Below are 16,311 nucleotides of genomic sequence, written 5' to 3'. Positions count from 1 at the left end.
CAATAACTGCTCAGGAACATGCCTAGAACTGTAGAACACATCAAGAACTGCTCAGGAACATGCCTAGAACTGTAGAACACATCAAGAACTGCTCAGGAACATGCCTAGAACACATCAAGAACTGCTCAGGAACATAACTACAAAACTGTTAGAACTGCATTGCACTTCTGCACCTTCAGCAAATAACACAAACGTGTTATGATAGTGTGTGAAATACACTTTCATTTAAATAAAAAGTTATTTCACCCATCAGATAAACATAGGGAAGTAAGCATGTTGTATATGTTACAAGTTGAGCGTTAGGGATATGTGATATGTTGCAAAATATCACAACTGATGGCTGTCCCGACAAACAGGGGAATAGAAAAGTTGCTGAGTGTGGCAACGGAGAATTCATATTTCATCAGTGTCCGCCCGCACATGGCACCCACACGCACGCCACGACACCTCCCCCGACACCCTGCCCCCGCCTGAATGTGCATCCCCCAGCCAGAAGGACCTGCCAATCAAAAGGTGTTAAGACGGCGCCATCGGCATGACAACAGCGTCGCAAGATGCATAAAGAGGCTAAACTCATCATCAGAGAGAAGCGCTGTGGTTGTGTGTGTGTGTGTGTGTGTGTGTGTGTGTGTGTGTGTGTGTGTGTGTGTGTGTGTGTGTGTGTGTGTGTGTGTGTTTGTGTGTCATGAGGTCTTTGATGTTGGGCAATATCATGAGGGAAAATAACACTTTTGATATTTCATGAGCGCAGAAAGAATAAAAATAAAATCTCTGAAAACACACTTTCTCTCTGAAACACACTCACACACACATGCTCACCATACACATGCTCACACACACACACACGCACACTCAAAGTAAGACTCTTTGAATTTTGAAGGCCGCCCTCCAAAGCATGCAGTTCTCTCGACATGACACCTCAATCGAGAGAGAGAGAGAGAGAGAGAGAGAGAGAGAGAGAGAGAGAGAGAGAGAGAGAGAGAGAGAGAGAGAGAGAGAGAGAGAGAGAGAGAGAATGAGAGCGAGAGAGAATGAGAGCGAGAACGAGAGAGAGATGAATAAGGAATTGGCTGAGCATTAAACTATGTATGTATGGTAGCTGTCAGCTCTACAGCTAACACCACTCTCCCTGTGTGTGTGTGTGTGTGTGTGTGTGTGTGTGTGTGTGTGTGTGTGTGTGTGTGTGTGTGCGTGTGCGTGTGCGTGTGTGTAGCTAAGAAGAAGATTCTAACTACCATGTAAACAACTCCAACGACAGCCACTTCCTGTGCAGACTGGCGGCGTGGTTGCATTGTCTGTTGTGGACCTGCATGTTTACAACATCTCGCTGGGTAGCTGCCCGGTTGCCCGAATCCTTGGGACCATATTGTGCAATTGCATGGTTGCCTGGCTACATGATTGCATTCTTTAGGTCCTGCATGGTTGCAATGTGTTGTTGCGAAGATGCCCGGTTGCCTGGATGTGGGTTTGAGTGGATGCGTGGTAGCATGACAGCACATTTGCCCGTTGCAGTGTTGCATAGTTCTGATCTTGTGCGGTTTGAATGGCTGCTTAGCTGCACGGTTGCACCCTTGCGGTACCACAGGGATGGTACGCTGTGTGGTTGCACGATTGCCTTGGTTGCGATGTTTTCTTGGATCCATAGCTGCATTGATTTCAGGTTGCGGGCTCACCTGGTTCGCCTGGTTCCATTCTTCCCTGGATGTGGTCGCAGTAGTGCGCAGTAGTGCGCAGCTGCGGTGCTGCGTGGTTGTCATCCCACGTCGTGATTGACTCCAGCAGTGTCTCTGGTCGGGAGGAACCTGTCGAGACTAACAAGATAATTAGCACATGACTCCTGGACGCACGGCGAGAGGGAGGGAGAGACAGAGCGATCTCCCCTCTCCCCTAATCAAAGCTCCAGCCTCTCATCTGTCTGATGAATAGACAGAGTGGAACATCTCTAACGCTGCAGACTGCCGACGTACGCTATTCTGCAACATGGAAGCCCCAGAGTCCCCTTCTCCCTGTCTCTCCCCCGTCTCCCACCGCTCTACCTCCCCCGCTTCCCACTCTCTCTCTCTCTCTCTCTCTCTCTCTCTCTCTCTCTCTCTCTCTCTCTCTCTGCAGGGCGCCATGTGTGGAGGACATTTCTGGTGTGTCGTTTGTGTTGTTTCATGTTAAGTGCTGGTGTGGTAAGTGGACAGGGGAACCTCTGGTGTGGTCGGGTGGAGGGGGGCGGGGGACGGGGGACGGGGGGACGGGGGGGGACGTAAGCGAGTGCAGAGTGTTATATGGTGTTTTTTTGTAAGTTAATATATGGAGCTCTGTAGTTCATCCATCCTGTTTCCTGTCTTGACTTGAGGTTGTCAGGGTGGAAGTCAGACAGGAGGGGCGATAGCAAAGTGGAGAGGGAGGGAGGGAGGGAGGGAGGGGAGGGAGGGAGGGAGGGAGGGAGGGAGGGAGGGAGGGAGGGAGGGAGGGAGGGAGGGAGGGAGGGAGGGAGGGAGGGAGGGGAGGGAACATTAGCAGCAGGACAGAGTGCCGGAGTTGTCAGGGCTTGGGTTTAATTTGGTCCCAGAGTCTGACGCTCCCGCCGCTGGGACTCCCTGTCGGCGCCACCCAGACTCCTGCTTGAAGCACCTCCTCTGCCCGCACCTCCTCCTCTCACATCTTCACCCCTCTCAGGACCTCCTACAGGAGCAGCTCCTCTCCAGAACACCCCCTCTGATACGCACCAGGACAAGAGTCTCCCCCCCTCCTCCCCCCATCTCCCTCTCCTAACATCTATCCCCCCCTCCCCATCTCCTAGTGTCTCTCTCCCTCTCTCCTCTCCCTCTCCTAACGTCTCTGTCCCACTATCCTCGCCCTCTCCTAACGTCTCTCTCCCTCTCTCCTCTCCCTCTCCTAACATCTCTCTCCCTCTCTCCTCTCCCTTTCCTAACGTCTCTCTCTCTCCCTCTCTCCTCTCCCTCTCCTAACATCTCTGTCCCTCTCTCCTCTCCCTCTCCTAACATATCTGTCCCTCTCTCCTCTCCCTCTCCTAATGTCTCTCTCTCTCTCTCCTCTCCCTCTCCTAATGTCTCTGTCCCTCTCTCCTCTCCCTCTCCTAACATCTCTGTCCCTCTCTCCTCTCCATCCCCTACCGTGTCTCTCCCTCTCCCCTCGCCCTTTCTGTAGTGTCAGTATCTCTTCCCTAGTCACTTGCTCCCCTTCAACCCACTCCCCCCCCCCCCCACTCTCTCTCTCGTTCTCATTCTGTGCTGCCTCGGTTTCTCATCCTGTGAAGATGTTCTAGTTTGTAGCTTGTTCAACGCATCATGTGAGGACATCTCCCTCCGGACAGACGTCTTCTACTGTCTCTGCTGAACCTTCATCACCATCCTCATCATCATCTTGTTGTTATCCCTCTAGTTTGTTATCATAATAGTTTAGTTCCATTACAGTTTCAAAAACTTGTTTGGGAGCTCATATTCTATCAGAAACTAATTTACACACACACACACACACACACACACACACACACACACACACACACACACACACACACACACACACACACACACACACACACACACACACACACTATCTGTGTTTGTACATCTTTCTACAGAGATATAGAGAAGGATAAAGAAAAGCTGTTCCTGGGAATATTCAACTCTATGTGGAGCTCAGTAAACATACAATGCCCCTTCCCTGTCCTTGACCCACACACCCACCCGACCCATCACACACACACACACACACACACACACACACACACACACACACACACACACACACACACACACACACACACACACACACACACACACAAACTATCTGGTTACCCTAACCCTAAAGCCTTTTTTTTATTTCCTACTTACCTTAGTTATTAACCTTGATCGGAAAATAAATCTTGTTCGCTAATACTCCATCCCCTCATCTACACATACTCTGTACAAATCCCATTACAATTAGGGCATTTAGCAGACACTTTTATCTAAAGCGACTTACATCGGTTAATGCACACATCGACACACCGACGGCAGAGTCAACCATGCAAGGCGACAGCCAGCTCGTCAGGAGCAGTTATGGTTAAGTGTCCAGCTCAGGGACACATCAACACTCCAGGAGGAGCTGGAGATCGAACTACCAACCTTTCGGTTACAAGACAACTGCTCTTCCTCCTGAGCTAAGCCGACCCCGACCCCAATATTGATATACTTTGACAAAAATGATTAAATATAAATAAATAGGATGGATCAGTTCAACAATTCAATGTCCCAAAACAAGGTTTGTCATAATGTACAAGTTCTGGGATTAGTTCTTAGTGTATCTGTTACAGTAAGTATGTATCAGCTCAACAGATCTTCAACGTATTGTCAACAAAAGCCAATTATCTATGATTGTTATGCTAATTTGGGTTTGGGTTAGCGCTACGGTGACGATATCATCAAGATCTGATTCCGAAATGATTAGACAGGATCCCATAGTTACATACCAGCGCCTCCAGGGATACCAATCCACAGGGGAGAGGAGGAGACAGAGGGAGAGAGGGAGAGAGAGAGAGAGAGAGAGAGAGAGAGAGAGAGAGAGAGAGAGAGAGAGAGAGAGAGAGAGAGAGAGAGAGAGAGAGAGAGAGAGAGCATGAAAGAAAGAGCGGGAAAGAGAGAGCAAGTGGGAGAGTTGGAGAGTGGGAGTGAGAGAGAGAGAGAGAGAGGACGAAAGAGACAAAAGATAGTGATCTAGAGAGAGGCGGGGGAGTGAGTTGAGGGATGGAGGGATAAAGAGAGAGAGGGGGGATGCAGAGAGGGAAAGAGAGGGAGAGAGAGATGGGGACAGAACAAGGAGAGGGAGGTAGCCATAGAGAGAAAGAAAAAAAGGAGAAAAGAGAGAGAGGTGGTGACGGAGAAGTAGAGAAATGGATTGAGAGAGAGAGAGGTAGAAATAGAGGAAGAGAAAATATGAGAGTGGTAGGGAAGGTGAGAGTGGTAGCAATAGAGAGTTAGATAAAAGGAGAGAAGCAGCGATAGCGGTAGAGAAAGGCAGAGAGAAAGCGGTCTCAATATATGGTTGGAGAAAACGAGAGAGGTGATAAAGGAGAGGGGGGTACCGATATAGAGCTAGAGAAAAGGAGAGGAGATTTGACCTGCAGGTTTTCCCCAGAGTCGTTCAGTCTAATCAGTCCCTCACTAGGAGCAGGAGGAGGAGGAGGAGGAGGAGAAGTAGGAGGAGGACGCCAGCCAGTAGGCCTAATGAGGACCCATGTGTGCGATACAAGGAGCAAGAGAGGGGCATGAGGATGGAAGAAAAGCAGGAGGAGAGTTAATAGAAAAAAGCAGGAGGAGGAAGAGGATGATGAGGAAGAGTAGGGAAGATGAAGAGGAGGAGTAGCAGAGATAGCAAAGAGAGGAGCAGTGGGAGGCGAAGGAGTACGGCAGCAATCTGGACTCACCTGACAGCTGGAGAATATGGAGACAGAGCTGACACACACACACACGCACACACACACACACACACACACACACACACACACACACACACACACACACACACACACACACACACACACACACACACACACACACACACACACACACACACACACACACACACACAGTGCGCTCTCCCAGAGAATGTGGGAGTTTAATGAAGGCTGTGACAGAGAGAGAGAGAGAGAGTGTGAGATGGAGAGGAATAGGGACATAGAGATAGAGATGGTGAGCGAGCAAGAGTGAGCCAGCGCGAGAGACAGCAAGAGAGAAAGAGAGAAAGTATCTCAGGGGTTGGTTAGGCAGAGTGTAAAACAGTGAAGTGATGTTTGCGGAGAAGTGAGTTTTCCTGCTCCCCTCTAGAGCTCTGAACATCAGGATTCAGTAGGACCAGACTCTCTGATTTTCTAGCCCACAGAGAGTACGGTACTCTGGAGAAACGAAACACATCTGCCCTCAATACACTCTGCTCTCTCTCCCGCTTCCCCTGCTGCCTCCCTTGACATCTCTCTTCCTTTCTACTTTTCTCCCTCCCTCTCTCCGCATCTATTGGATCATCAAACTGTGTGGAATCCATTTAATCAAGAAGTTTTACTTTATAAATATGAATTAATTCATGTCTTTAGAAACTTGTGATGCCAACATCCACACCATCCCTCATCTACCATCAGAGAGGAAAGAGTGGTACTACAGTGTTTCCTGTTAAAGAACAGTAAACTAATAGCAGGTGGCTGAACCCCTACCTCAACAAACTGTTTTGTTATAATACACGTCTGCAAGGTTTTCCACCTTGCGTGAAGAGAGAACCGGTTAACATCATTTGCAGACTGTATTGTGCATCTGACGTGTTGACATCTTCTCAGACGACGTGTGGCTGATGACTCCCCTGTTCTGTCGGACCAGCAGGAGGTTTTAGTATTCACCGCCACGCGGCCCGCCCAAACCTCCCATCTCCATGTGTCAAACAGTCCCGGCTGAGATGTGATAAGTGCCACAACTTGGTGGCATCGGGGCTGTCATTGATTAGTGATCAGAATAATAAATCCGAAAGAAACCTCAACTGATACTCAACAGCATCCCTGGGCGGGTCTCTGAGGAAAACTGTGGAACCTGGTGGAAATCCCACTTACCTTGTTACACGTTTACTTTTACCCTGTTTGGAATGGAAGGCATAGTGGTTCAGGCTGTAGAAACATAAAGACTTGGGTTTCTATCGCATCTTCAATTTCACATTCAAAGTGAAGAGTGTAAGGCCCCCCATTTCTACCCCTTACCCCTACCCCTTCCTCTTACCCCTTCAAAACAAGGGGGAGGGGTAAGGTCTCGCCCAAGGAACCAACAGGACTTCAGGCGAGGAGGAACCAGCCACCCTCGGTTCCTAGAAGTGTCAGTCAACGTATTGACCAACCGCCACAAACAACCAGACCCTCAACATGTTGTGAGGAAACATCGGAGCTGAGCGCCAGGAGTCATCAGAGAGAGACGTGAGGTGAGGATTCATTTATTAGTTTTCTATGTGCGGCCCGTGAGGTGTTGGTGGACATGATACGAGAGCAGATCTTACATCTTAAAGTTACAGAAAAATTAGCAAGGTTTTAATTCTGCATAATCACAGCCATCATAAAGTCCTTACGACTGAAGCGTTGGTTGTTGCATTCACAAGACATCCTACTCATGCTATGAATACAGCGAATATAATCCAAAATATACCCTGCTTAGGGTATAGCGTTGAGGCATCTCCACGCTAGTCCTCCGAGAAGACAGCTCTGACATTTCCAGGGTCTCTCTCTAATCCCTGTTTTGATTAGTGCAGCAGGTTTCAACGGGAACTAATCCAACTCATCCGTAGATTCGTCCTAATCCACCCGTCAGCCAACGGAGAAGCTGGTAAGCAGCATGAGCTAACATCCTGAACCGCTAAATAGCTAACGTGACATTTGGAATTGAAGCCAGTGAATCTCCCCTCTTCGTTGTTCAAAGCAGCCCTCACACACTGGTTCCCAGTATGGAGAAATGAACCGCAGGCCAGCTAGCCTACCCTCCCAGCTGGGAAACAAGCTAATTGTGCGCTTTTATTTTGAAAGCCATGCGACAAGAACCTTTCTGTGCCACTTTTAAGCGTCCATCCTACTGGAATTGTTCCCATCTTAACTTTGTTTGCAGGTGTTCTCATCTCATGAGGGAGAACAGCTGGAGGGGGGAACTTAAGATGTGTGGTTCGTAGCGAGAGAGGGAATTACATCTCCTGGTCATCTTGTACTTCATGGTTCGCGTCTGTATTAGTGTTCCTTGGGGGGACGGCCAGCCGACATACACATCAATTAAGAGATCGGATATTTCTTTTCGGAAGTTGGAATGAGCAGAGCTGGCCGGATTCTCTCCGATAACTCTCAGCATCCGCCCCCTGGGTTAGTCCCATCTGAAGTCAAACCCCACCATCTCATAGAAGCGGACGTTGTGCGGCCGGTAGAAGTCCCGGAGCTGCTCGACGGCCTCGCGGTCGATCTGGACGTGGGTGCGGCCCTTGGACTTGCCCAGGCAGCGCGGCGACACGCTGCTCTCGGGCTTCTTCAGGCAGGGGAAGCCCTTGGTGCGGTTGAAGTAGAAGTGCTTGTCGGTAACGATGCGCTTCAGGCCCAGGAAGTCCTGCACCCGGCCCAGCTCGCCGGCCGGGTCGGTGATGAGCCGCTCGCCGCTGACGAAGTGGATCTGCTCCAGGGGGAAGTGGCGCAGCCAGCACTCCAGGTGCAGGGCGTACAGGCCGATGCGGATGGCGTTCCACGAGACGTCCACCAGACCCTGGCTCTGGTTCAGGAAGGCCAGCTCCTGGAAGCTGGGCAGGTCCGGCGTTTTGGTCAGGGTCTGGGTGTAGTCCGATATGGCGCGGGTGACCGGGTCGCGGACCACCACGATGAGCTTGGTGTGGCGGGACATGGCGGCGATGCGGCGAGGGGCGTCGGCGGTCACGAAGTAGCTGGGGGTCTTCTCCATGGAGATCTGGCCCTCCAGGGTCCGAGGCATCAGGCTCCTGGACACAAAGCAAATCGTGAGCGAATCACAGCTGCAGTCGGACCTTCAACACAGTTAGAGTCTGTCCTTAATTAAAGTTAAATCCTGTCCTTTATCATTGTTGCAGTCTGTGTTTTATCATCATTACGCTCTGTCCTTTACCAGTTCCAAACTGTCCTCACACACCTCGGGTCCTTATTACAGCTACACCCTGACCTTTATCACAGCTAGAGGCTGCTTCATCACATATGACCTGTCCATCACAGCTGGTCAGAATATAAAGGAGAGGTTATATCAGGAATAAAATAAAGTAATAGATGTTCAACATATTACACACACTTTTTGCAAAGAGAATGCAGAATTTAAACAGCAGTAAAGTCAAAGCAAATAGTCAACAATACCATAAACAAAAGACAGAATAAATATAGGTAAGTCTGATAAATATAGCTCATATGTAAACGTATATCTAATATGTTGAATGCACATCGATTAACGATTTCATCGACAGACAATGTCGTCAACCAAGATAATTGGTGGTTGGAGCCCTCATGATTAAAGATGAGTGGATTGTCTCCTAGAGCTCCACTGTCTGAACCGTTACAGTTTGTGTGTCGACGGTGTCTGTTTAGCGCGTAGTAGCAGTGTATTTTCTGTGTATTCCGTGTGTATTTAGGCCAGCGCTTGGCGGACGCCACTTGCATAAAGAAGTTCCTCTTGGGCTGCCAACCCAGTTCGGGCTCTGCGTGCGTGGAGGAGCGGGCGGCTGTCAGGCAGGCCCCGGCGTCACCCCAGAAATCAGCCCCGGCGCGGGTAATAAATCAACGGCAGGAGATACGGAGGAGACCCTGAAAGTAGGACGCTCCCCACTGACACACCGCGTAGCAAACCCCCACGACATTTACATCGACGGAGCACTTCTGAAGCTGGGAAAAGTTCTACTGATTGTTTTGTGGGGGGGGGGGGGGGGCGGAACAAAGTAGAGTATATGAGGAGAAAAGATAGGGTAGAACACAGTAGAAACGGTGTATAGCACATTCTATTCTACTGCACCGAGCAGTAGGATAGAGTAGAGATTCATTTAGACAGTGAAGTAGAGAATAAAGTGGATGGTACAGTACAGTGGACCAGAGTAGAGTGGCACAGAGTACAGCCGACAGCAGAGCATTGGAAGAGCCTGCTAGCCTATTAGAGACGTGTGTAGCGCATAGAAGAGCTTCTCAGGGTAGAGCCAACAGAGCGGTCAAGTTCAGACTGCAGTTTAACAGTAGGATAGAGTAGACAGTAGAGTAGAGTATAGAATATACTGGAATACAGTACAATATAATGAGGGTTTGAGTGGAGTTATATAATAGAAGACAGTGGAATAGAGTACACAATGATGTAGTAGATAGACTATAGGATAGGGTATAGAATAGTGCCGAGTTTTAGACAAAGACAACGGAGTGCAGTTTGAGTAAAGTAGTAGTGTAGAGAAGTAGACTTTGAGGCAGTAGATTGTGAGAGAGGAGTAGGAGGAGCCGTTCTAACCAGAATAAGGTTTTCTGTTGATAACTACTAGATGAATGAATAAAGGAGCGCTCGGGTCACCTGACCACACCAGGGGAAGGTCAAGGGAAATTTACCGAGATGGAGTAAGTGGAGTTGTTTTCTACTGATCCAACTTCTGTTGAGTCACACACTTTAGTCTGAGTGAAACATTTCTTACAAATCTGTTTTACTATATTATTTTTCATGTTGAATTATTTATGAATTACTTTTATTTATTTGTAGGTGATGGTAAAATATGAACGCAGTAAATGCGTGTTTGCATGAGTTACCTGTACCAGTCCAGTCCGCGGTCGTGGTTCCGGTCGAAGAAGTGAGTCTCGGTGCCGACCGCGCGCACGTCAGGGTGAATCCTGATAAACTCCAGAACTGCGCGCGTGCCGCCCTTCTTCACGCCGACGATGATGGCATTCGGTAACTTCTTATTCCCAAACTTTGCGGTCACCGGCGGGGAGCTCAGCGTATCGTTCCGGCGGGGTAGCGCACGCACAGGGTCGCGCTCCCCCTCCTCGAAAGGTAAAACGCACGAGACCGATTTCTGGAGGCGCCTTTTCCCGCCACCGTCAACCGGAGAGCGCCGGCAGCCGCGCGGCAGGTCTCCCGGCGCTTGCATGATGACCGCATCAGCAGAAAACAATGCAGAGTAGCACAGGTATGTCACGAGGAAGGAAAACACGCACAGGCAGGTCGGGATGAGCCGAGGTGAGGACGGCACCGCTCGACCGTTGAGGAGCGCGCATGCCATATCTCCGTGGATATGGACCGCGCATCTTTTATTCCGTCTGATCTCGCGCTGCGTGCGCTCGGGTTGACTTCAATCTAGATCTGGACGTTCAGCACTTTTTTTTTAACCGTAAATAGAGAAATAATTTAATTTGCTAGCTGGCGCGCAATAGTTGCTGCGTTAAGGTCTCGCCACCGAAGGTCTACAACGAAACGCGGGTTTGATTCAAGTTCCGGCGGCGACGTCCAGCTTGGAGCCATTGCCATAGCGCACGAGGGTGTCAAAGAAGAGGAGCGCGCTCCTCTCCCAGAGACCGTCATGCCCCGGGAAAAATGATCTCCCCCCACGTGACATCATAGCGTCTTTGAATTGAAAAAGTAACGTTTTAGCGGGAGTGCGTTATTGATGAGGCGTTACGCAGAGCTCTGGTCTAGTCCATCCATTGTGGCGCAACAAAGTGAATTAATGGTTTTGTTTGTTAGTACACATAAGCCCCTGTGCCCTTGCGTTGTTCCGTTTTGGATTGTAAATAATTAGGCCTATACATATCATTCTTGGTATGAGTCATCATAAAACCTTTAACAATGACATTATTAGTTCATTTCGTTTCAGTAGAATTATGTTTGATAGGCTTACACCGCAGACAACTAACTTCTGTGTGTTTTTATTTTTCAAATAGCAATTCGAATATTATGAGAACAAAATAAACCGATAGAAAAAACTACACAGGGATCTCAATATAAAATGTAATACATTTGGCATAATAGTTGTTCCAAATCGGAACAATGGTGAACGCGGTGTCAGTGGTCTAACTTTTCAGCATTTTTCTTGCAGAAACGTTGACGTTGCAGAACGCGTATTGAAATACACGTGGGATAGCACTATCCTAATTCGAAAATAGACATCTTCCCCTTTAGTATTGTCAATGTGGGATAAGTAGTGAGGTTTGGGTGAATGTAGAATAAAATGAATGAAATTAGATGAGTTATGCCTGACTGCAGGTCTACATGGACCCCAGGGAATCGAACACAGAACCATTCGGAGTAGAAAGTGGTAGTGGGGTTGGAGTCATCCGCCGCGATGAGATGATGGCACGTGGCACAGAGCACGAAGCCAAAGCGAGAAGAGGGGCTGGAAGTGGGAGGAGTCTGTCCGCGCGGCCTCTGATTAAAGAATGATTGATTGGCCGGTCGGTGAGGCTCGCGCAGCAATCCGTCTCAACGATGAGATTTCCCGGGAAAAAGAGGGCGGATGAATCTAAACGTGCGAGGCGATCTCCCGCGCTGATTAAATGTTATAATCGGCCCGGCGCATGGCTAGTGGGCGAGTCTCCAGCTAACATTTTTCAGGGATAAATCCGCCAGGGGACGGCAGAACTAAGGGGGCGAGAGGACCCACAACGGGACACACGCCAGTCACCGTGTAAACTGCCATGGCCACTGAATTCACAGAAGGGGAACAAAAGGGAAACCACGGATAAATCAGCCACAATTAAAAATGTAATCTAAAATTTGACTCTAAAGGGTGCTTAAGGGCCGACTTGTGGGTTCGCTCCCTCTCTGCTCCCTCCCTCACATTGATCCGCCATTGAGAAGCTTCGCATTTCACACACCTGTGATTTACGGGAAAGACGGTTTCCCCGAACCAATCAGGGAAGATATGTCCTGATTGATTAGAAAAGAGCCACGAGAGCCCTCTTTCAGAATGCGGCACAGTCCAAAAAATATTCTCACGGAGCCTTTCACTTACACACACACACACACACACACACACACACACACACACACACACACACACACACACACACACACACACACACACACACACACACACACACACACACACACACACACACACACACACATGATTAAGGCAATATAGAGTTGAGGATTTATGGTTCTGTTTGTAAATGTAATGTTTTGCTAGCACTTTTGTAGCTTTTGGTTGTAAGAATTGCTAAAAAACAGTAGATGCATTGTGTACAGAGATGGCCTTGATTTCGATCATTGGGATACTGACTCCTCCACAACTTAATTGCTCGTTTAAAAGCCCCTTTGGGTGTCTTTGTATACTAATCAGACTGTAGGGCTATGGTTTCCCCCCCATCGTTTAATTGAAAGAGAGGTCTATGTTAGAGTTCAAAGATAGGAAGCCGACACAGATAACGTTGCAGTTTATGCAAAAGTAAATACAACCTTTGTCCACCAGAATAAAACTATTTATTGTGGGAAAATCCCTCGATTGATTGACTTGTGGATGGGTGGGTTAGGCCTATATTTTTTAAAAATAGTTCCGACATTTTCGGAAGGAGTAGCCTCAATAGCTGCAGTAGAAAAAGTGCATGCAGGCTCAAGTCTTTGCTCCAAAATATCTTTTAAGTAAACATAAGCTGAAAAATGTGAAAATATAAAAATATAGAGACGACGACGCACGGAAGTATAGTTCCAAAGGCTGTGCGGACTGACGAGGCGCAACCGAAACTGCAGACTTAATAAACAGTTCACGACACAGGTGGCAAACAATTCATGTTCATGAGGGGTAAAATTAACGAACTGATAGGCCTAGTGTCTGGTGGTTAAAGAAAGAATTGCACGCACACGCACACGCACACAGGCACACACGCGCACACACACACACACACACACACACACACACACACACACACACACACACACACACACACACACACACACACACACACACACACACACACACACACACACACACACACACACTTAGGCAAAAAGCTGTTCCCACTGGAGCTCTACATCTAGAAACTGCCTAATAGTAATATACAAGTATATCCAATGTACGCAGTTACTCATATTTTCTATCTATATTTAATGACTACTGACTACTATTATTACACTCTGTGGAAAGATTTTGTTTTTCTTGTTCCAAGTTTAAGACCCTGTTGCTGGCCAGGTACTGGGTTCTTCAAATCTTTATATTAAATGATTCATGAAATTTTATATTAATATTCTCAAAGCAATAATCAATACTTTTGCTATGTGTTTTGATTGAGTCTCATTTTTCTTATGTATCTTTGTTTAACTGGCCATCGCTTTAGAACCGGATGCACGAGAATCATGTAATTCAATCCAAACACAATTTAATCTGAACAAAGAGGAAGCAAAAGATTCATATAGGACAGCATCACTGCATATCGAAACTTTTGAAGCAATTTAAATAAATACTCTTTGCAAAACTCAAATCATTTATTGATGTTAGTCCTATTTCTTCTCTCAAATGTCATCGTTGACAACTATTTTGTTGCAGATTTGTATTTTTTAAAGTTCACCCAAGGTAGCGTCGCTTCGCTATACCAGGCAGTTATAGCAATGACACCAGTGCCACCCAATGGTGCCTGTCAGAATGGCAGAGAACACAACATCTTCCCTTTACTTGCCTTACTTAGGCCATATGAAAATGCTATTATTGAATTAAACTAATCGAAAGCTTCAGAATTACATATGATTTATGTAATAAACTATATGGAATAAGATAATAAAAACGTTAACATTAGAACAAAAAATATCAACAGTAGTACAAAGAATTCAGAGATCTATAGGGTTAGCTACTTATCTCTACTCAACTCCTCCCATGAGAAACAATAACCGACTAAAGATAACGACCCCGCGGTTTGAAACCGCTGGTTTCCTCAGACGCAACTCTTTACTGCCTTTAACTCATGACGTCAGACTCAGAACGCATGTTCAGTTTTCCCATAGGGGGCGCTGTAGGGCTGGTGGAGTCTGAGCATGGTGTAACATGGAGAGCACACAGCATACAAATATCCATCCATCTATCTATCTATCTATCTATCTATCTATCTATCTATCTATCTATCTATCTATCTATCTATCTATCTATCTGTCTGTCTGTCTGTCTGTCTGTCTGTCTGTCTGTCTGTCTGTCTGTCTGTCTGTCTGTCTGTCTGTCTGTCTGTCTGTCTGTCTGTCTGTCTGTCTGTCTGTCTGTCTGTCTGTCTGTCTGTCTGTATCTATCTATCTATGTCTAAATACATTTATGCTAAGTTAAGTTACAATTCATGTGAACTAATGTTTATAACCAGATAAATTACAAATAATTAAACCCGAGCAAGATGTGATTAATCACAAGCAGGCTATCCGCAAACAGATCTATTGTTTTACCCGAAGAACTAAACTGGAACGATAGAATTGATCCCAAAATGTTTATGGATCAAAGTATTGTTTTACAGCAAACAAATAAATCAATAGCCTGGCAAAAATGCTTAAACTGGCCTATTGCATCATCACCATCATCCTCATCCTCTTCATCATCATCACCATCATCATCATCACCATCACCATCACCATCATCATCATCCTCGTCACCATCCTCCTCATCCTCGGTGTGATGTGTGACGGCGCTTTGTTTATGGCAGAGCAGAACCTGAAGGGGCGCATATGTTTGACTTGCCAGTCGCTGGAAGAGCAGGCGCGGCTAACTTCAACTCGCAGTACAGGACTACTCGCACACACGACAAGACAAGAGCAGACAGCGGGATAACCTGTCGCTTTGACCCGTTTTAAATCGAGTTACACTCAGATCCTTAACATGTTACTCACGTCCGCGTGTTAATCGACATTTCACGGGTTTTCTTTCTTCAAGAAACGTCCCTTTTCTAAAAAAGTTTTCTCTTCGAAAGGGGCTCGTCACACTGACCGGAGAGGGAGTGCAACTATACGGGGATTGATCGGCGTTGGAGATGTCCGGATGTTACTGCAAAAGTTTATACCCCTTTAGCGGGGACCAGCACCAGCAGGGACTGACCTTCGAGGCGGGAGACAGGATCAAGATCGTCCAAGCCCTGCCGGGAGGCTGGTGGGAGGGCGAGAAGGATGGAGCCACAGGGTGGTTTCCATCCAGTTATGTTCAGGTGCTGGAGGTAAGGCTGCTCGACGCCTGGGTGCTCAATAAACGGTTTGCGTGACTTGCGCGGACACCCACTGGTGGTATAAATGTATCACCTGTGAAATCAGTGGTATCAAATGTATCAATGTATATTTTTTTCTTCATAAAAAGTTCCTTTCGCCCACTCCTCCTTTTCTTAAAATGTGAACTACATATGACGCTGTTAGTAGGCTAAGTGAAACTGTCTGCAACACAGATGGGGGTTTTCTATGATTTGTCACTTTGCTAATCAATCATTGACTGACTGGGTTGGGGTTAGCGTCTGCCTGGAAGCCCCCACACTTCCTCATTCCTCACACATTCCAGCGGAATTCTTCGCTCTTCTGTCTGTGTGCACCAGGGCAGGGCGAACAGGAGGCGTGTTGCTCTCTGTAACCATGGTCAAGCCTACACGACCACATGAGCTCTGATTTCTCTCTCTCTCTCTCTCTCTCTCTCTCTCTCTCTCTCTCTCTCTCTCTCTCTCTCCTCTCTCTCTCTCTCTCTCTCTCTCTCTCTCTCTCTCTCTCTCTCTCTCTCTCTCTCTCTCTCTCTCTCTCTCTCTCTCTCTCTCTCTCTCTCTCTCTCTCTCTCTCTCTCTCTCTCTCTCTCTCTCTCTCTCTCTCTCTCTCTCTCTCTCTCTCTCTCTCTCTCTCTCTCTGT

General features: G+C 47.5%; 2 protein-coding genes across 2 annotated transcripts in view; one reads left to right on the top strand and one right to left on the bottom strand.

Annotated features, from left to right (window-relative positions):
* Positions 1 to 6,938: 6,938 nt before the first annotated feature.
* Positions 6,939 to 11,988, bottom strand: LOC115531638 (heparan sulfate glucosamine 3-O-sulfotransferase 2). The gene is made up of 2 exons (XM_030340997.1): positions 10,280 to 11,988; positions 6,939 to 8,481 (listed from the first exon to the last, which is right to left on the bottom strand). Exons 1-2 carry the CDS (start codon positions 10,750 to 10,752, stop codon positions 7,863 to 7,865), a joined length of 1,092 nt encoding a protein of 363 aa, XP_030196857.1. The 5' UTR covers positions 10,753 to 11,988; the 3' UTR covers positions 6,939 to 7,862.
* A 3,171-nt stretch (positions 11,989 to 15,159) lies between these two features.
* Positions 15,160 to 16,311, top strand: part of gas7b (growth arrest-specific 7b) — a 47,803-nt gene continuing 46,651 nt past the window's right edge. Inside the window, exon 1 of the mRNA XM_030339684.1 lies at positions 15,160 to 15,643. Within this exon, the coding sequence (XP_030195544.1) occupies positions 15,464 to 15,643 (180 nt within the window). The 5' untranslated portion in view covers positions 15,160 to 15,463. The remainder of the gene's footprint in view (positions 15,644 to 16,311) is intronic.

This window comes from Gadus morhua, chromosome 18 (genome assembly GCF_902167405.1).
Source record: "Gadus morhua chromosome 18, gadMor3.0, whole genome shotgun sequence".
NCBI lineage: Eukaryota > Metazoa > Chordata > Actinopteri > Gadiformes > Gadidae > Gadus > Gadus morhua.
The sequence above is the reverse complement of the archived record's forward strand: the minus strand, read 5'-3'. Positions and strand labels throughout refer to the sequence as shown.